The sequence below is a fragment of the Uloborus diversus genome, chromosome 4, assembly GCF_026930045.1.
Source record: "Uloborus diversus isolate 005 chromosome 4, Udiv.v.3.1, whole genome shotgun sequence".
Lineage (NCBI taxonomy): Eukaryota > Metazoa > Arthropoda > Arachnida > Araneae > Uloboridae > Uloborus > Uloborus diversus.
Window position 1 is genome coordinate 86,520,601 of NC_072734.1, and position 22,377 is coordinate 86,542,977.

Here is a 22,377-nt window from a genome sequence, read left to right on the forward strand (position 1 = left end):
TTTTTGTAAAAGAAAGTATTGTATTCGCAAAAAAAATTTCACTCAAAAATCGACCTTAATTTCCATTTTGCTCACCCCCGAATGAATGTTGAGTTCTTTTTTTCGACCACATGGGGATAAGTGGTTAAGAACATATAGACACGCGAAATATCCATTTTGACGATTCCCAAGTTAATTACAACGAGTTTTCTCGTGACGTCTGTATGTATATCGCATAAGTCAAGAACCGTATGTCTTAGAAAGTTGAAATTTGGTATGTAGACTCCTAGTGTGGTCTAGTTGTGCACCTCCCCTTTTGGTTGCATTCGGGTGTTTCTAAAAGGTCTTTTGCACCTTTTTGGGGGGAAATAATTTAATTTCGATATAAACTCAAGTGTGTTATAATTTGTAGGTCACTTGGCGTTATATCGCCAGTCTTTTGGTCGCCAATTTGGCGATTTTTTTTTTTTTAATTTTAAAGTTTGGTTCATAGACTAATAATAAGAGTAGACTGAGCTTTCTCATTCTTGCTGATGAAGAAAATTGGCTCATAGATGTATCATGTGACTAGTGGAAGGGCTTGGCGAAGACTTTGGCAGCATGGTTGCTAGATGGCAGCATTATCTATAGTTTGGCACTCAACATGTATTTTAAGACAATGTTTTTTCATTAAAAAAAACTTCCAGGTGCAGAGATTGAACTGTTTTTCTTTTAGTTATGCATTATTTTGACATTAGTAATAGTTTTTGATCAGTTTTCGGTAACTTTTATTTCATTTGGAGCTGTCAGCGTTGGCGTGAACGAAATGGCGTAAACGTTTTGCGTTAACGCAAAAATGTACTAATCGGTATCTTAAATTGAAACTGTAGGTAAAAATCTTACCGTTTGCTGATTCTTCTTGGTCGCTTGTATCTTTTATTGCTTAGAGAGTTATTGAAATTGATTAAAAAAATGCATAATACTATCTAAACGAAAAACTCACTATATTAACAAAATATTTACAACTTAGAATAACAAATTTACAAATCGGACTCCATAAAAGATCATTCTTCCGTGTTCCACAAATTCTATTTATTTTATTTATCGCGGGCGTTGATCGTCTGCTACGTTTAACGCCCGCTGTTGCTAGGATATCCACCAGTCACATGGTTTGGTTTATGAGCAGCAAAAGGGTTGCCATAGCTCGGTCTACTCTTATTATTAGTCTATGGTTTGGTTTTAATTTGGCCATTGTTGGTGATATTTAGAGAGTAAATTATTTAATCACACTAAAATTGCCAATAATGGGGAAATGATATTAAATTGGAGTAAAAGGAAGTCATGTGATGCACACATCAGCTCGTTTTTATAAATGTGCATGTGTGCTTAATCTGAGATAAAATATAACAATTATCTTCTACATTTTTCCCATGTTAAAATTAGCTTCTAGATTAATCCGTGGAATTTTCCTTTTGCAAATGAACCTCTTACCATTCAGTTTAAACATTTTTCAAGCCCAAGATTTGTTTTTAGTAGCATATTTTCAGTAGATTGTTTGGTATTTCAAAATATTTCCTCATTAGTTTTAGCATCATTATATTTTGTAGTTATAAGATTTCAGTTATTACTAGTAGAACTTTTACTGCTTATAAAACCCGAAAACTGTTAAGGCATAATCTTTGAAATCTGAAGAAAAACATGTAGAGTAGTAAGTTTTAACTAAAATATTTTTAAAGCACTTAATATTTTTATTTTTAAAACATTTAAATTTTTAGGTACCCCCAGTTTCAAACCCAGAGTAAATCCCTCACAAGGCAAAAATCTGATACATCGTATGACAGAGAGCGGCCTTTTGTTACAGCAAAGAAGGCTCACCAACTGGCAAAAGAACAAATAGCACACAATCAAACTTCTCCACAGAACGTAATTGCATCTTCTGCTGTCTATGGAAATATTTACTCTCCAAAACACGATGCTCCAGATTCAGGACTTTTAGGCGTAGCACATAATACACCAGGTTGGTAAAGCTTGTTTATAAGTTGCTTTTGATATATTAATCAAGGATCTTGTGCTATATCCTATATACATTTTGCCACAGTATTTTACGATGCCATCGTCAAATAATGAAAAAAGAACGAAATTTAAAGCTGGCTAATTCTTTTATGTAAAAATAATGCATAGAAACGTGAACAACAGTATATATATTATTTTTTAAATGAGATTTAATATTAAAATATCTTTCTCAAAACTTTCAGCAAATACAAAACTCGACAAATTAGAACAATCCCTTCAAGCTATAGTAGTACCTTCTCGAAGTCCAACCAGCAGTCCACATGACATGCAAAGTTCGCCTCTCCCTTACATGCAGTCAACACCAAAGGTATGGTAGAATTTAACTAATTACAACACAAATGTTTATCATAAATTTTAAAAAGTTCATGCTCTAAAAATTAGAAATCTTTTTAACTTCAGTGAAGTAAAGCTTTTAACCAATCCGTATGCAAAATGTTTTTATTTATAATTTTTAATGTCGGAGATCTCGTTATGGCAATAACGTAACTATAAATCTATCTGTGAATAAAATATGGACAACGTATATAAAGTACAAATTGAGAATGGAAAAAGATTAAAAAACCAGCAAACAGCTGTTTCGGCACTCTAAAATACAAGTGCCATCATCAGTGCATTAAAAACGAAGACAGGTTCACCCGACTAAAACACAGTCGAGGCAAACAATGGAATGAGAGACGAGTTGTAAAGAGAGGACAGTCCTCTGGAGTTCTGACGTAACCTTGACGTCATCGTTTCCGGTACTGCTCTCATATCTTTTACAACTCGTCTCTCATTCCATTGTTTGCCTCGACTGTGTTTTACTCGGGTGAATCTGTCTTCGTTTTTAATGCACTGATGATGGCACTTGTATTTTAGAGTGCCGAAACAGCTGTTTGCTGGTTTTTTAACCTTTTTCCATTCTCAATTTGTACTTTATATACGTTGTCATATTTTATTCACTATGCAGTACAAAGTTTTCGACTACTTTTTATGTATAAATCTATCTCTTTGACACGATATGGAAAAACTTCAGTACAGTGAAGCACCATTTATAAGTTTTTATTTTATGCGTTTTTATAAACTTTACATTTTTAAAATTGGTCCCTGTAAAGTCTAATACACATTAACCTACACCTATTATACGTTTTTTTGTTTGTACGCTTTTTTCATACAGTCCCTTCAAAAACGTATAAACGATGCTTCACTGTATTTATATCTGAAACAAATAATTTTTGTTGAAATTCCATTGCTTTAAGCTTCATAGATGCAAATAGAAACATTACGCAATAGGTAAATAGTTTTAATGATATTGGTGCAATTTTAAAATTCAAAACTGTTTCATTTTTGGAATGGAAGAAGACGAATTTATTTGTTTCACTAAATTTTCATATTGACTGTTTTTGTGAATTTTTCAAAGTAGACTTAGGTTTAATCAATAGTAAAATGTTACTAAAAGTTTTTTATGTTTGAACATTAATCATAAATCTTTTTTTTAAAGGTAAAATGTAATTTTTTTCTAAAACATTTAAGAGGTGTCAAATCTACCTTGATTCAAAAAGTATTTTCTCTTTCTCATCCAGAGTAATTATATTGGAGATTCTGCTTCTTGGTCCCCTTCAGTTGTTGGTTCAAGTCCTCCTAGTAGTCCTTCCAGAATGGACAGGCCTGTAACACCAGCTTTTCCTGTACCGCCTGGCACACCTTATCAAAATCAAGGTAAAGTTTTTAAAAAGCTGGCCTTTTATCAGGGTACATTTATGTTAAAATGAGATTTATCATTGAATTGGTTAAGTATGGGAAGATGGGGGTGGGTTTTTACCTTTCAGCCACCTTATCTTGCTTACTTTCTACGACCTCGACCGGTAGCGACCGGTTCGTTGATCACGTGCTTCAATTAACTAATCAACAGCTTAAAACGGTAACCGGTAGATCATAAAACGCTGTGGTTAGTAACCAGTTAGTCAGCGGTTGGCCGATTGAGGTCGTCGAACACAACACTTGTGTTGGCGCCAACAATGTAAAGGTCCTAAGTTCATTTATGATTTTGCTTTTGGCATCAAGTGATAGTATATTTACCGTGCATTGGCGGCAAAGTTAAGAGAGTGATCTGTTTTTGATAACTTCAAGAATTATACTCTCAAGCTAATTTGTTTTTGTTTTAATTGCAAACTCTTTTAATGATTTCACTTATGATTTTGAGACTTTTTATACACTTACAAAAAATGCTGCTTCAACAAGAAAAGAGATTTTTTTTTTGAACAAATAGGTGAAATGTTCAAATATGTATATCTGGCAGCTAAGGAAAGTTAGGGAGTTCATGATTCAGTCGTTTAAATTTATCAAAATGAAAGATGTGTATGGGTTAAATTTTTTGCATGGAAAGCAAGAGAAATGGTCGTTTTTTAAAGCTATTCAAATATCGGGCTAACCTGGAAATTAGGAAAATTACTACTTTAGTAGGATTGAGTGCACTTAGAACGGTTTATCGGAAGAGGTTATAATGATCAAAGGTGTAGATGCAAGCTTTAGGAGGGATATTGATCTTCATTTGGGACTAATAAATTTATTACGACCAACCTAGCTGGACCCAGAACCTGTTGCTTGTCGTCACATTTGTATTTGTGTTGTACAAATTTGATACCCAGTACATAACAAGTGTGTATATCAAATTTCAGCCTTTTGTGTGTAGTTCATTCAGATAGGCATTGCAAGTGCAATTATTCTGTTACAAGGTTATACAGAAAGAAATAACTAAGAGAAAAACATCAACATCATTGATTATGTGGATAAAGATAATGCAAGCTTAGAAAAGATTTCTGACTATTTAAGACAATAGAAGAATAAAATTAAGGAACAGTGACAAAATATTTAAAAAATGAAACTATTATGGTTTCTAAGCTCTTAAAATTGAAATAACATGTGGACAGGGGTCAGGGTTCAACGAATCTCAAATGCCACGTTGACTTTAAAAAATGCCTTTGTGATGGGTTTTTTCAGAACAAGACTTCTTCAAAAGCTTTTGTTACAGTGAATTTTCGTAAAAACTTTTATCGTTTCAAAGGTACAACAAAAATTATTACCAAATACCATTACAGAATTTTTCAACTAAAAAGTAGAGACTATGTATAGATTTTCATTGTCCTAAATATATAAATGCAGGTAATGCTTAATGAAAAATATTCAGTACAAGCAATTCTTATTACCACACAACTTAAAGTAAATACTATCATAAAAGTCTTGTAGTGTTTCTTTTCATTTTTTTTAATTACATTTTTATATTAAACAGTTGCATTTAGTTTTAAAATGTTTTTAAAAACATGCACAACTCCATTTAATGCTTCCAAATTGTATCCTCTTCCCGATTTATTATTTCAAGCTTTCTGTACAATATGTTCGAATTATTTCAAATAAATTGTTTTCATTTTTCAAATTATAGATATGACTGGATCTGCTTTGCCTCCCAAGAGTCCGTTATTATCACGGTAAGTTCTAAGAAAAATAATGTTATATTTCTCTTTCTTCTCATTAATTTTTTCACCAAATGTTTCAAATCTTTATTTGAAATTTGAAAATCATTAGAATTTCCTCATGATTTTCATGATCGATAGTATTTATCCAAAAAATCATGCTTATTATTTCCAAGCTGATCATCAAGTTTTGAATTTTACTTATTATTTTTAATTTATTTTTTTCCCCGGTCTTTTTCATTGATTTAGGCACTTTTCTTTTAGTAATTTTCATCTTTTTAATCATTTTACATTATAGATCAGGAAAACAAACATTATTTAAGAAACTTTCATTGGTTTGTTTCAAGACAGTACCCAGAGGGCAGAATCAGATGGGTTTGGACCTTTTCCCCCAAATTATACTAGGCAGTAGTTTAGGGAGTTATATAATACACATGTCTAATATATGCATTCTCTGATTAGGAGTGCCCTGAACTTAAATTTTTGGGAAGGGGAAAATTTTCAATTTTCTGAATGTAATTCCAAACTTTACTGAATAACAAAATGCGAGCGTACATACATATCTTACATACATAACATGAGAAGGAATTGGCCATCATTAAAAGTAATTTTAAACGTTAAAGACAATAATTATCTCCAAATTTGCTGAATTTCTAGCAAAATTTGCCAAATAAGGAAATTTTTGAGCTATCACAATAACCCCCCTCCAATATTTTCAGGGTATGGTCTTGCATTAGTTTGAAGGTTTTGATGACTTGTTTTACTCTGTATTTTCTTCAGAAGTTGCCTTAGAGATGCTTTTTTGTGGCAATGCAACATGAAATTCATAAAATATTCTTATTAATTACTTTGCATGTAATTACTTTCAAATTTACTGCATCATCTTGGAAAATGTGTAAGCTATTTTCACTTCAAAAGTAATAAAAATGACTCTTTTCTTAATTTTAATATGCATTATCACTTTAATCAGTAGTTCAAAGTGAAATTTTGCACAATGAAATTATTAACCTACACCAGTATTTACAACAAATTTTTTTCATCACTTATTTTTTTTAACTTTTGGTCTTAAGTAGTAAAATTATAATAATTTGCAAATTAAAATTTGTTAAGAGTTCTGAAGATTATTAGTTGTTTTTACTTAATTGCATGAGCTTTCGTTACACAACAAAAGAAATAATCATGAATTGGTACAAAAGTATTTTCTCCTCCCCCTTACCATGATAATTTCTCCCTCTTATTTTGTGTCCTTTTTTTTTTTTTTTTTTGGCTATTACGAAGTAAAAAAAAAAGAAATTCTTAAAATTATTTATCTTACATTTTCCGATATTGATGCTTTATGCTCACCTAAGTGCAACACCATATTCTTGCCTATTTATTCTTGATTGTCTAAATTCAGTTTTTCTATTTTATTGATAAGCTTGAACTAAGACTAATTAAATCATTAATATTTAGTGATTTATTTATTAACTTTATTATTTATTAACTTTATTATTTATTAACTTTATTATTTATTTATTTTATTATTTATTTTATTATTATTATTTATTTTATTTTTTATTTATTTTTAAGCAATTGAATCTGTTTTGAAATCTAAAAACCTGTAATTTTTAAAAAATACTTCATTTGAACTTTTGTAGATCAACATGTATTTTTTCAGAATGTTTGAAAATGAGTTTTAAACAAAACCATGCAGTTTAAGTAAATAAGTGTAGAGAAAACTTACTAGTACAATCGAATAATGCAATTTGCTTTACATGAAATATCACTCGACATGAAATACTTGTTTAATCCTGCAAAGCAACAATCAATTAATAAAGTTGAATAAACACCTCTTTGTAGTTGAAAAGTAAAATAAGAAATAACAATGCATAATCGCACAAAATGGCAAATTATTGCGGACACATGTTTTGGGGTTTCAAGGAACCCTTTCTTCACTGCAAAATAAATGAGCATGTGAAAGAAAAGACATTCAACAAAAGAAAAAGGGAGATAAGCAGCTTAAAAAATAACGGATTAAACAAACACCGATGAGAAAATTATAAACCAATAAAGAACAGTTTATAATCAACAAATTATGTAATAAAGTTAATAAATAATTAATCAGTGGAAAAGATTAAACTGGTTAATATGAAATAATCATCACAATTGCATGAATTTTGCCTTAACGAGGTTCGACTATTTCAATTCATAAAAATGTTTTGTTTTTAGAGAAAAAAAAAAGTCATGATAGTTTTTAAAATGAATTTGTAAATGCAGTATATTCCTACTTCTTTTTGAAAATCTTCAACTTCCCTGCTTATTAACCAATCCTTAAATAGCATTGCACATTATCATGCAATGTTAATGCTTGTGTTTCCTCTAACCCACTAATAGTTTTTCTCCATAACCCTCTCTTATTATTAACCTATCTTAAATGTTTTTCACTATGCATTAGTAATATGGACACTTTCTCAATAACATACTAACAGCTTTTGCAAATAGCTTTCCTCCAAGCCACAGACTATCTTTTAGAGATTCTTATGCCATAATGAATCATCGTAGATGGTCCTGTCTAACGGAAACAAGCTTGAAGTAAGTATTTATGTTGTGCGGAAGGGAAAAAATGCATTGTTAATGTGTTGCTTCCTCTTCTCTCTTACTTATGCTTGTATTGCCTCATATTATTTGTTATCTGACAAGAAAAAGATTAAAATCCTTACCAAGATTCCTCATGATAGTTTTTAAAATACCTTTTGTAATAATTCCTACTATTACTTTTATAACAAACGATACTTGAAAACAGCTGGCAAACATTGCCAAAATACTGCTTGCAAAAGAAGCTAAGCAGGTTTATGGTTTTGAAAACAGCTAAAAGATTTTTTGTAAAAGCCTTCCTCCAATGAATGAAAACAATTTAGAATTTCTTAATAGCTACCATATTTTTTAAATTATTTTCCTTAGCAAAATTGAATTTTTTGTCATATGTTCAATTGCATACAGCAAAAACAATCACAAAAAAAAACATTATTTTCAATAAGTATTTTTGTAAAAATAATAGTAATGTTAATGACTAAATAAATTTACAAAATAAGTTTCTTAAAAAGCATTAAAAAACATGCATAAACAACTATTTCAGTAATTTTTGTATTTAAGAAATTTTTTTTTCTACAATTAGAAAAGTTGATTTTTTAAAAAAATTAATAATTATTTTAACTCCATCAATGTTAGAAAAACAAACTAAAATGATTTGTTGGTAAAAAAAATAATAAAACTTAATGTCAGCTTCCTGCTTATTATTTGTAAATATTTTGTTCAAAACAAGTTCTGTGTTTACCTTTTCAGTAAAAAAAAATTATAGGAACAACAAACATTAACTTTAAATATATTAGTAATTAAAGAGGCATCAGTCTCAAAAATATTTACTAAATGGAGTGTATGCTTGCACTTACTCTAAATGTTTCATAACTGTTACATAAAAATAAAGGAACTTTAAATAAGGCAGTAAGGAATGCCCTTGATGAATTTCTGTAAATTAAAAAATGCTCCTAGTTAGTTTAACTGATATCAATATAAGTTTAGTTCTAATTCAAAAAGTTTTTAATCAACTTACATATATTCACAACTGTATTTTGACTTTTTTTGTAATTCAATAAACTTTATTTCGTACTTTAAATTAATTTACCTTAGAACATATTTTTATCAGTCAATTCCACAGAAGTATTTATGTAATTCAGGAGTGTTTAAAGCTTTCATTCTGATTATCAGGGGTAATGACTAATCTGTATCATGGCATAAATAGATGATCAGTCTAGAACATATTTTTTAATTGTGTGATTTATATACCTATATAAAATAGCGTAGCCCCTAGTTAAATTGCGCTAGTTGGGAAAAAACAAAATACATCTGAAAACACAATATAACCAAGATCATTGTAAAGAATGATAAAACTAACATTCAAATGACTCCCATATGGGTATTTTCAGCAAACATAATTGATTTTTGTGTTTGATAAAAACATCAAAAGAAAATTCTTACCCCCTTTTTTTTGCATTAAAAAAAAGATCAAAAATTATTTATTTATTTTTGGTGAAATAAGAATTCAAACAATTATGACTTAAATTGCAGCAAGTTCAGAAGAATTGCATACATTCTTATTCTGTTTATTGGTTAGAAAAAGGGAGGTAACGAACTTTCCTGAGATATGCAAGGTTTTAAAAACTTAAACAGTCTCAAGTTTGGAGCAAAATTTCATTACCTTTAATTGTTTGGGAGACAGAGGAAAAGCTCAATTTAACAAGGGGTTGCAGTCTATCCATGCAAATTTTATTGTAGATATCTATTAAACTGTCTATTTGTCATATAAAAAGATTCTTAAGTTTTTTTTTTTCACTCTCACAGTTATTTTCATTTGTCATATTTTATGAGCTAATTTATTAATATTTGTTCTTTTTTATATAGTAAAGATCGCAGTCCTTCCCCGGCCACAATACCTGGTTTGCATCATGACATCTTGTCTCGTTCAACTAGTTACAATGGTCAAAGCTCACCTGCTCCATATTATAGTCACTCAAGACCTTCTAGCATGGTTTCCTTAAATGGTGAATACATTTTCCCCTAAGAGTCTGTCCATTAATGTTGTCACACTTTTTTCCCCAATATATTTGACCCTCCTCCCTCCTTTTGTCACAAAGTGTCACAATTCCCCACACCCCTCTTACTCCTCTAACCACTACCAACACCATATTTTAAATTTATTGCTATAAAAAAGGTTTTTATATCAACCACACTGTGCGACGTTACGCTTCTTGTTACTCCCTCCCTGCTCAAAGCGGGACATCATTTGGGGACAGCCCCTAACTTTTTTAGTTTCACAGAATGTGGGGAAGGGGTGGGACCAGAAAAAAATTTAACATTTATAGGTAGAAAATAAATTAAATCAATGAATACACAAAAGAAAAATATTAATAATTAGGGGCACCCGCACGGCTTCGCCCGTAATAGAAAAATTAAAGGTCTTTTGGTTCGCCTGTATATTTACAAATAATGTATGGTGAATTTTCTCGCCAATTGGCTTGTACCGACGTTACAGTTCCACGTTATGATAATTTCGTATCTCGCCCATTGGCTTGCGCCCATGGTACGGTTCCACGTTATGATAATTTCGTAATTTATGATAGTTTTTTTTCCTTAAAATTGGAATAAAAAGAGAACCACATCGAATTTTCAAAAAATCGCTTCGAGGTGCACACCCCCATGCTACATACTAACTTTGTGCCAAATTTCATGAAAATCGGCCGAACGGTCTAGGCGCTATGCGCGTCACAGACATCCAGACATCCTCCGGACAGAGAGACTTTCTGCTTTATTATTAGTAACTAGTGATACCCGCACGGCTTTGCCCGTAATAGAAAAAATGAAAAGGTCTTTTGGTTCGCCTGTATATTTACAAATAATGTATGGTGAATTTTCTCGCCAGTTGGCTTGTACCCATCTTACGGTTCCACGTTATGATAATTTCGTAATTTACTCGTCCATCTTATGATATTTTTTTTCTTAAAATAGGAATAAAAAAAGAACCACATCGAATTTTCGAAAAATCGCTTCGAGGTGCACACCCCCATGCTACATACTAACTTTGTGCCAAATTTCATGAAAATCGGCCGAACGGTCTAGGCGCTATGCGCGTCACAGACATCCTACAGACATCCTACAGATATCCTACAGACATCCAGACATCCTCCAGTCAGAGAGACTTTCAGCTTTATTATTAGTAAAGAAGATAACTAAGAGGCTCCGCCCCCTGTGGTGGCTCAATGCCAACTGTGGCGGGCGACAATAATGAATTTAATGCTTTAACCCCTATATGTCTTCCAGATATCGAAGGGGTGATGATGTTTGGATGACCATTTTAGGTTTAGAGGGGTGAGTCAGGGAGGAATGGTTTCCCTGGGTGTTAGTTATCCCCCCAAGCAGTATTAGTATTGAACTGGTCGACATTGACAGCTCGGAAGAGATAGGGTTTAAGGCACACACGCAGACAGACAGGCATAGGTTTTTAATACAGGGATGATTGTGAGTTCATCAAAAAATACCTGAAAGTTGCAAAACGAGAACGGAGGGGGGGGGGGTGTAATCTTTGGCCCCTATTACTTAAGTGCACCTTTGCCATAGTTTTAAATAGTTCTGAGTCAAAATTTTGTGTGTACATTTAATTAAATTTTTAATGGATTACAAAGTTACTTTTGAGCTGGTGTTATACAAATTATCTTCACATTTGTCCATTTTAAGGGATTAGGTGTCCATCTTAAGGCTCTTGCAGGTATATTTGATGAGTATTATATAATAATAAAAAAAAAAAAAAATTGCGGAGGTAGGGAGATAAAAGCATAACGGAAAAAAAATATAATTCCGGTATTTTCGGACATGAAAATACCGGAATACTTCCGAAAATACCGGAAATTCGGTAAAATACCGGAACACAATCACCCCTGTTAATAGTACAGTTAATCGATACTGAGGGTTTACAGTGCATGTATTGGTACTAAAAAACTATTTGTTAGTAATTTTTATATCTTTATTAGAGAGCTTGTTTTTCACTTTTGAAAGTTTCAAGACACAACAAGTTACCTCTAAAGTCTCAAGAGCATTGATACTGCCCCTCCCCCTCCCTTGCTCTCCTAAAAGGTTCATAAAACTAGTTGGATTTGTGTAAAGGAATTTTATTTGTTCAAAAGAGAGAAAAAAAGTTGTAGGCATCACAAAACTTTCGTCTATGTCCTTCATATGAATACTCAGTACTTATGCATTAATACTTCAAAAAGATTATAAAATAAATTTCTGTAAGTAGTTGTTTAAAAAAAAGAATTTTTAAAAACTGTTATGTTGTGGTTTTAAGGAAATAATAGTTCAGTGCTTTAAAAATTGACAAATATTTAAAGCACTGAACAAATTAGAAAATATTAAAACTTGAACAAACTAATAATAATTGAATGATAATGTCTTTTCATTTTATGTTATTTGAAAATTGAATAGCATGAGTGATGTTTTAGTGTATTTTGCTTTCAAAATGCTTAATTTTTCGGCTACAGCATTTTCAAAATGTCATTTCTTTCAGAGTCATCCGAAGCAATTCAACATCAGTTAATGTTTGTGAAAGATACTTCCAAATATTGGTACAAGCCAAATATTTCAAGACAACAAGGTATTTATACCAAAAAGAATGTCTGTATTCTTTTAGAATTATATTTTTAGTAAGGATAAGAATATGCATAAAATCGAAAACCGTCAGGGACCAAAAACCAGAATTGAAAAATTTTTGTTTAGTTGAAACATAGTGAAAAAAAATTACGGTTCAACGGTCTGGTCTGAACTGCATTTTAAAGAATTTTTTTTTTTCAAACTCCGTACAAATAAAAATGTTCTCTGTAGTTTGCAAGGTTCAGTCATTAGTCAGGCAGACAAAGTTACTGATCTGGGGGTCCTAATAAGTCAGGATTTAAAGTTTAGCCAACAGTGCAGCATTGCTAGCAACAAAGCCAATAAGATGCTTGGGTTTATCAATAGATCTATTTCAAATAAATCTAAAGAAGTTCTTCTGCCCTTATATAGAAGTTTGGTAAGACCCCATTTGGAGTATGCTGTTCAGTTTTGGTCTCCTTATCTTAAGAAAGACATTAATGTATTGGGAAGGGTTCAAAGATGAGCTACAAGGCTAATAAGTGGACTTTCCCACTTAGATTATGATTCCAGGCTTAGAAGGTTAAAAATGTACAGTCTTGAGCAAAGAAGAGACCGAGGGGACATGATTCAGCTGTTTAAATTTATTAAAACGAAAGATGTTACGGGGCTAAAGTTTAGCACTGAAAACAGGACAAGGGGTCATTGTTTTGAGCTATTTAAATCTCAGGCTAACATGGATATTAGGAAAAATTATTATTTTAGCAGGGTAGTGGAACCTTGGAACAGCTTACCGGAAGAGGTGGTAATGAGCAAGGGAGTAGATAGTTTTAAGAGGGCCATTGATCTTCACTGGGGATTGTAAATTGAATAGGACCAGTCTAGCTGGGCCCAGAGCCTGTTGCTGGTCGTCACTTTTGTATTAGTATTTGTTTTAATGAAACTGATTTTCTAATCTATGCTTTTATATTTAGCCATAGACGTCTTGCGAAATGCAACACCTGGTACTTTTATCATCAGGGACAGCAATAATTTCCCCGGTGCCTATGGTCTGGCATTAAAAGTTGTAGCACTTCCACCCAATGTACAAATTAAGCCAGGTAATATACATTTTAAACTGGATATTGGATGACAAAATGATGAACTTTGAGTTAATTCATTCCACTTTATATCCTCTTTATTTAATTTTGTGGTATCTTTATTTTCTAGATGATGACATGTCTAATGAATTAGTCAGGCATTTTCTCATTGAACCAACATCTAAGGGAGTGCGTTTAAAAGGTTGTCCCAATGAGCCTGTGTTTGGTACGTAATAATAATCATAATCAAAAATCCTTCTTTGCATATTGGTTTTAGCTTTTGCTATTGTAAAAAATATATTAAACTGAGTTTTATTTTCAGGAAGTTTATCTGCCTTTGTTTATCAGCATACCATCACACAGTTAGCTCTGCCATGTAAATTGGTACTACCAGAAGAAGGTATGTATTAGATATGGTTTTAGTCCCTATTGCTTTTAATCAAGAAATCCAGGCACTAACGCAAATGAGTTCATAAAAAACCAGACTTAACATAAATACTTTTAAACCAGGGTTGGCTTTCTGCCGGCAGAAACTAGTTTTTGCCGTGCCAGTGGCAGAAACTGGTTATAACCGGTAAACACCGGCAGAAACTGGCAAAAATTTAAAAGCATTTTTAATTACTTACGTGATTGCTAAATGATATTCATTTAAGTAAACTCATCATTTAAAAAAATAAAATCCTATGCTAATGCCCTTGATTTAGTTCGAGAAGGGAACTTTTCAATTGCAGATGCTCCTAATGTTTGAATTAATCTAATAAAGGACGAAAAATAATATAGGTGATCAGGAAAGAGGAGTGACTTACAAAATTAAAAGGCAATTCTGATTTTAATTTGCTCACTTATGTGCTTCATCTAAATTGTTTGTGATCGAAATTATCACGTGCTTCAAGAAGAAAGTGCCAAAATTTTATTTGCCAATATTAACATCGATTTTGTTCCTAATGTCACAGCTTTGCAAAACAAATTGGCCCTATTTTTCGAAACTTATTTTTCCAGTCGAATTTCTCCCACTACCTCAGTTACTAACAGTTAAAAAAAAATATAATAGATGAAAGTTTCACGAACATTGCTTGTTCCTTCATGCATTGCCTGCTAGCTCTTCTGTTGCAGGAATATTCTAAAGTTTCTCATTTGTACATATTAGATTGAGAAACTTTAGATTTTATAAACCACCTTTTCTAAGAAGCAACTGCAGGGTCCAAACAATGTAACATTTTGATTTTAAATTGTGGTAATATCGTAATTAAATTGTGCTTTGGTTAATAATTATTTTTCCCATGCACTTCCTATTGCATGTCAATAATTTAATTTTTTTTCATTTTGTGAGTTTTTGCCAGTTTTTGCCGCAAATGTGGCAAAAAGTGGTTTTTGCCATGTCGGTTTTAACCGGTTTCTACCAGTGGTTTTAACCGCCTCGGCAGAAACTTGCCAACCCTGTTTTAAACCCAAAAAGCTTTCATATATTAAAAACTGGAAAAGAAACTATTGAATGATTTTTATCTAAGATTTTATGTTTTTTAAAATACAGTAACTCTTTGTCATATTGCACTTGTAGGAAGGCAAAGAAAAAAAAAAGCGCGCTACACAGCTGAAAAAGCGAGGTAACCTTAGGTCATAAAAAGTAATGATTTAGTTAATGTACAAATTACTGACTTTGTCCATCTGCAAAAACATTACAATCATATTAAGACGAGTTTCTCAATAAAAGCAAGAGAAAATTAGCTTCCAATTGTTCTTTTTAAAAAAATTAATATTTATATAGTTTCGTGTTAGAACATGAATCCATAGTTGTAGCTTGAACTACCAGTTTAAATGGTTGGAAAACATACTAGTTTCTTAGTTAGTTGAAGAAAGATAAAACAGTTTTTTTCTGAGAAATATATATGTTTTTTCGATGTCAAGCTCAAACTAACATTTTTACTTCCTTTTACAAAAAAGGAAGTATTGTATTCGCGAAAAAATTTTCACTCAAAAATCGCCCTTAATTTCCATTTTGCTCACCCCCAAATGAATGTTGAGTTTTTTTTCGATTCGACCACATGCGGAAAAGTGCCTAAGAATGTATAGACACGCGAAATATCCATTTTGACCATCACCGAGGTAATTACAACGACTTTTCTCGTGACGTCTGTATGTATGTGCGTATGTGCGTATGTATCTCGCATAACTCAAAAATGGTATGTCCTAGAAAGTTGAAATTTGGTACATAGACTCGTAGTGGGGTCTAGTTGTGCACCTCCCCTTTTGGTTGCTTTCGGATGTTCCTAAGGGGGTCTTTTGCACCTTTTTGGGGGGAAATCATTGTTAATTTCGATGTAAACTCAAGTGGCGTTATAATTTGTCGGACACTTGGCGATATATCGCCAGTCTTTTGGTCGCCAAGTTTTGTCGCCAACTTGGCGACAAATTTGGCGGAGTTTTTTTTTTTTTTGGTTTCAATTTGGCCATTGTTGGTGATATTTAGAGAATAAATATTGAATCACATTAAAATAGCGAATAATGGGGAAATGACATTAAATTGGAGTAAAAGGAAGTCATGTGATGCACACATCAGCTCGTTTTAAACAATTTTTTGGGAGACAAAGGAAAAGCGGGATATATCCTAATAAGCGATATAAAGAGGGCTTACTGTACAAGAAATCAAAAATTCACTTAAACTATGTGTTTTGTTCTATGGTTTGTTTTTGAATAAAATTTATAAAATAACTGGAGAAATGCTCATGTTTACTTTGTAAAAATAATACTAAATACGAAATGAAAAGTCTAAAATGAGCATTATATTTCAGATTATTGTTAATGTGTGATTGTTCCTCGCATAACAAAAAGTTGATCTTAAAGCAGAATTCATTTTGGGAGTCTGGAACACTGATTAAAAATGAAAAACTTGTCTGCAAAATAAACCGGCTTTGGATTAATTGTGAAATCTAAATCGCGTTAGAAACATAAAATGTACAAAAAATGCAAATCTCATTTATAGCAACTGTATGAATATTAGACATCTTTGTTTCTATAATAAATGTAGTGATTTGGCCATTGCATGCCAACATAGTAGCAATTTGAGCACATTTTTGAGTAAATATATGACACAAGTCCCAGTGTTAAACTGTTTCTGCAACTGAATCAGTTTTCATTGAAAGGGTGTAAGTCAACTTCTGATGCATGTTCACTTATGCCCTTTTAACAAAAAGTGAATCAACTGAGATCCTTAATTTTTAACTTAAATACTCTGTACTTCCTGTTTAACATTTAGAATACTTCTTTTCCCTTTTAGATATAGCACCAGTCACTGATGGAAATGATATCAATCATGAATCTTTGTTGGCACAAGGAGCTGGTAAGTTGATAAATAAATATCTTAGCCTTTTGCAGCCTTATACACATGTACCTGAATGCAAAAATGCACTTAAGAGTTATTCAGGAATAAAATTAACTTTATTTTCAATTAAAGTTAATGCCACAATTGGTAGGGTCTCAGGCCTGGGCAACTGAGCATGTATTTTAAAAACTGCATGTATCAGTTCTTGTATTTAAAAGTTACTCTTAATTACTTTGCAACCAAGAGCTGTTTTTTCTTATTTTTAAAAAAATTCTTGTTTTTTACCCAGGGTTGGCAAAAACCCGGGTTTTTTTAAAAAAGCCCATGGACCCAGGGTTTTTTAAATAAAACCCAAAAAACCCAACTAAAGCTGGGTTTTTTTAAAAGAAATGTGGGTTTTTTTGTCTTTTTTTAGGGAAAATGTAGGGTACTTGTAGCATATTGTAGCGAAGTATATGAACAAAGCACAAGAATTGTCTTGGGGTAAAAAAAGCTGGAAAACTAGTTAAAATTCAGCATTTTCTGAAGAAGAGTATGAAAGACGACGAAACCCAAGAATGGTGAAGTTTCAGATTTTTTAGTTTCCATGATTACCAACAGTTAAGGCAAAATTACTTCTTGAGTGATAAAATCTATTGTTCGTTTTTAGTTACTACTATTTTTTTTTTTTTTTTGCATTTTACTTTATTGTATTTCATTTTTTTATGCAAAACTACTGTAGAACCTCAAGTAGTTTAAATCCCTATTTACTGAATTCCAGCTTAATCAAGACATTTCTTTGAATTTTATGTTGCCTGTTTTTCTATTTCTGTGTACAGATTAAGAAATATTAAACTTTTTTGTAAGATAATGAAAATACTGTACATCCTATTCTGTTTTCTGTCCGACCATTTGTAAAACCTGTTATTTTCTAAAAAAAAATATAACTTGTTAATTCGAAATTTGTGACGTGTCGGGTTGCAGAAAATAATTCACATGAAAGCCTTTTAGCTAGAGTAGTTTCCTCTGTACAATCTACAAATATTGAGAAAACCAGACGTGACAGGACTTAGTCAAGATAATTTGAGTTATTTATTGACCAGTTAAAGATAAAAGTTAAATATATATTTTTTAAATCTTTGAAGTATTTTTAATGCCGTTAAGAGTTAAGAAATACTATTAAAGTTCAAAATTCATTTTTTATGTCCATTATCTGTGGTGAAGAACAAACAAAATAGAAATTTAAATTGTAAAAGTATTTAAATTAATTACTTTTTTAAAAAACTTCTCAAAAAATTTTAAAAAAACCCAAAAGTGGGCTAAATAATGGGTTTTTTTTTTAAATGGGTTTTTTCCAAAAAAAACCCATTGGGTCCAACCCAATTGAGTTCAATCCGGCCAACCCTGTTTTTACTTCATTTCATATTTTTTGATCCTCAACTAAAAATTCCGAACTTCAAATATTTAACTGCATACCCGGTTCAAGTTAGTGTAGCGACTCTTTACATTTCAAAATGCAAAAAACCTTCAGTGTTCATATTGAACATGTATACGGTATGTTCAAGTTCCCTAACTTTCTTTTGGCTTAAATTAACTTCCTAGAGCAATTTGCATCATGAAAATCTAAATGTGACCATCTAATGAGAAACTGGGGTAGTAATAGCACCCCTCGATAGTGGGTGCCAAATCGATGAATTTGAGGGTACATACTAGGTCTTCAAAAGGTTTAGGAGCCAACATACATCCAAAGTATAACAAAAAATCTATTGAGTTAACTACTACTTATATTGTGTGCTACTTTTTCATTTAAGTGTAATTAAAGACAAATGAGGCAGTGAGCAGCAAAGGGATGTAAGTGGGAAAATTTAAAATTTGGAGATAAACAGTATGCATGGTAGGTGAACCTCTCCTCTGTCTTGAGGCCCCAAAAGATAGTACTATACTCAATTCAGTGAGTGCTGATAGAGGAAGTAAACAAAGAGGGTTACTACTTTCGTGACTTACTCGCCCGATTGGCAATGTTGTTCGCATTGAACGGTGCGGACATTTCGCTTACCTGATTGGGGCTGTTTTCAATCACCCCAGCACCAAGCAGACAGCGGTAATGCCAATTGTCATGTTGCTTAGTTTACATCCACTATCAGCTCTCGCTAAATGGACTATAGTAGCCCTGGTAGGTGCTGCTGTATAACATGATTTAGAAAAAAAAAATCTCAATGAAAGCCTACCAAGGATGTTATCTTTACACGTGCTTTAATCAAAACTTGAAAATGTCCACTTACATCCCTTTGCTTCTCACTGCCTCAAATATGCATAAAAGTTTAATTTTCCCCCCCATTTCTTTTAAATATGAAACTATGCTCTATTTAAGTATTACCTAAATATATAATAGAGACGTACCGAGTAGCACTTTCGACGAGTACCGAGTACTCGGCCTTTCACTACTCGGCCCGAGTTACCAAGTACCAATTATGTTTTATGAAGAACCACCGACACACATGTGATGAATTTTGAACTTATTAGAATAGTAGTATAGACCTCCTTGTCCATATAATAGTTTTTTAACACTAAATTCCTGCTGAAATTCAATTTACGCATTATATAAACAATTTTGTTTGTGTCAAAAAATTTTACAAAAAAATTATTTTTAAAATTAAAAATAAATAAATAAAAGGTATGATTAATCAAGTTGGAAATTAAAACAAATTTATACCAATCAATTATAGTTTTAGTCCGCAAAACATAAATAATTTTAATACAACAAATGTGCAGGAACACTGCAGACATGTGTTTCTGCCTCCCCCCCCCCCCCCCCCTGTTACAAGGAACGTCTTTTTCAGTGCATAACATGTGAGCTAAAGAATGTTAAGACATTCGACAAAAAAATCTGACTTTTGTCGGATGCCTTTAAATCCACGAGCTCCCATGTTGTGCATTGAAAAAGGAATTCCTTGCAATGCCAAAACACATGTCTGCAGTGTTCCTGCACTGTGCTTTTAACATTGTTTTTATTTCTATTTTATTTTTTAAGCAAAGGTATTTTCATAATTTTTTATAATAAATTTTTGTTTGTAACAAAAATCCATTTTCAACATAAAATTCCATATTTTCTATACTTTTTTTTTGCATAATTTTACATAAATAATTTTTATCAACTTTGGGGACATTAAAATAAAGATTTATTCCATTGAAGCATTACAAACTTCATTATTCTCAAAATTTAAAATTTGACTTATAAATTTTAATTGTAAATGTTTGCAGAATATAATGCTTGCTCTTTTTCTATAAATTTTAGTATCTGCCTTGGACAATATTCAATTTTTTGCAACTACTCGTTATTGGCCGAGTATCTGATCAAAATTTGGCCGAGTACCGAGTACTCGGCAAATTGGACGAGTAGGCCGAGTACCAAGTAGTTACTGAGTACTCGGTACGTTTCTAATATATAATCTACCTACAAGTATGTAATAGCATTATTACTTCAACTTGTAACATTTCTATTTCTGTGGTATAAACAAGGAGAAAGTATTGAATTAAAATTATTTTAGTTTCATTTGCAAGTCATGTATGACCATTCCAGAAAAATGTGGTTGCCAGTAATTATTTTAGAAAACTTGGTCTTATTTGTCAACAAGTGCGCATTTCTGAACAACTGTTTAAAATTTTGTTTATTACTATTTTTTTTCAGCTTGCAATGTATTATACTTGAACAGCGTAGAAATGGAATCGCTGACGGGACCGCAAGCAGTCAAAAAAGCCTTTGGGGAAACGTTGGCCTTAAAACCTTTACCAACAGCAGTTCCTGTCCATTTCAAAGTATCAAATCAAGGGATAACTCTAACAGACAATACTAGAAAGTAAGTTTAAAAGTTACTTTAGGATCTTCATGGCCACATTTAATGATAATTTTGGTCCTTCTAAACTTTAAATATTTATTATTTTTCAAAGAAAATAAAGAGATTACGTTTCTTAGGAAAATCAAAGCATAGAAGGCATTTAAAAAACATACAGCTCCTTAAAAATTAAAAAATTATCCTGCACTTGAGAAGGGACATTGTGTAACAAGTTGTGCTAGCTTTTTTTTTACTAACTACCAAACGGCACGAACTTGAGGGTCACGGATTTAGATAAAATTCTAGATATAGGTTAATTCCCGCTAGATATGAACCCCAGTAAAGCGGTTTGACTGCATAGGCCCTAGTTTGGCTGCAACGGGGGTCCAAAGTTGCTAATTTTGACCCAGAAATGCAATGGAGTTTCTTTTAGAATTACCATTTTGACTTCTTTTTCTGCTATTTTACTGCAGTATGAGCCATTTGCATGCACTTACTTTTGAATTAAATACGTGGAATACAAATTTTTAATAAGTAGTTCTCAAATTTTAATTGGATTGTTCTTTTAAACTCAATAACTTGAATGCCAAAATGTTTCAATTCGTAATTTCATGACAAAAAAAAATTCAGTTAATCTTATAATTTGAAATAAAGTGTTATTTAAAAACATTCATACCAAAAACATCTTAAATTGTGAAGAAAAATGCAGTATACACAAAGGTGAAATTTTTTTTTCCAAATATACGAAGAGAGTTAAAAAGGTGGTAAGCCACCAAATTACGATTGGAAAATTTGGGAAAGACGTCGGAAGATGAAATATTTAACAGAATAAAATCAATTTTAATACTTTGGAGTTAAAGTAAATTACAAAATGTTTCAAGATACAGTAAAATTTCACCGGATATAATTTTTACAAGTGGAAAAATGAAAAGTTTCATCATTAAAATAATGATTAAAGCAAGCCAAACGCTTACACCAGCTGCAGCGGCAAAAAAAAAACCATCTGGGGCAGTTCAAGGTGTCACAGTTCAAGAATTCCTTCAGTTCAAAGCAAAACTGTTGCGAGTAATCCACTCTGACGGAGCATCAATGTTGAACCCACACAGTTGCCAAGCTCTTTTCAACCATGAAAACAAATCTAGGCGAGGAAAACTGATTATATACTAAAGAGTGTATCAACATTATGCTTTCACGATGATGCAGCTTGCTTTTAAAATCATCGCGAAGTGAGTAATCCGACAGGTACTTGACCATGCCTTTGTATGTTCTAAAAAAACTGGCGATCGAGTGGCTGCCGGTCATAGGTGGTCTTCGGTGGAATATTCACTATAGTGACCGTCTTCCTAGAACCACTTGGTGCGACAAAGTTGCTTCCATTTTTAAAAGGTGTCCAGCTATCAATGTTCAATAAATTATCCTCATTATTGGCAGCGTATGGCCAAAAGCAAGTGTTGAGAAAGTGACGAAGTTCCTTCGTCCCCATTTTTCCGGAGGTTGTGCACGCGACGACAATGTTACCGAGAGCAACGACCAAT

At 32.1% G+C, this 22,377-nt stretch overlaps 1 protein-coding gene across 1 annotated transcript in view; it reads left to right on the forward strand.

The window, feature by feature from the left end:
- LOC129219862 (tensin-1-like) overlaps window positions 1-22,377 on the forward strand; it is a 70,544-nt gene that overhangs the window by 36,349 nt on the left and 11,818 nt on the right. The window contains exons 17-27 of the mRNA XM_054854174.1: window positions 1,734-1,975; window positions 2,214-2,338; window positions 3,591-3,726; window positions 5,447-5,492; window positions 9,915-10,054; window positions 12,571-12,657; window positions 13,607-13,732; window positions 13,842-13,937; window positions 14,034-14,111; window positions 16,986-17,048; window positions 20,698-20,866. Of these exons, the coding sequence (XP_054710149.1) occupies window positions 1,734-1,975; window positions 2,214-2,338; window positions 3,591-3,726; window positions 5,447-5,492; window positions 9,915-10,054; window positions 12,571-12,657; window positions 13,607-13,732; window positions 13,842-13,937; window positions 14,034-14,111; window positions 16,986-17,048; window positions 20,698-20,866 (1,308 nt within the window). The remainder of the gene's footprint in view (window positions 1-1,733; window positions 1,976-2,213; window positions 2,339-3,590; window positions 3,727-5,446; window positions 5,493-9,914; window positions 10,055-12,570; window positions 12,658-13,606; window positions 13,733-13,841; window positions 13,938-14,033; window positions 14,112-16,985; window positions 17,049-20,697; window positions 20,867-22,377) is intronic.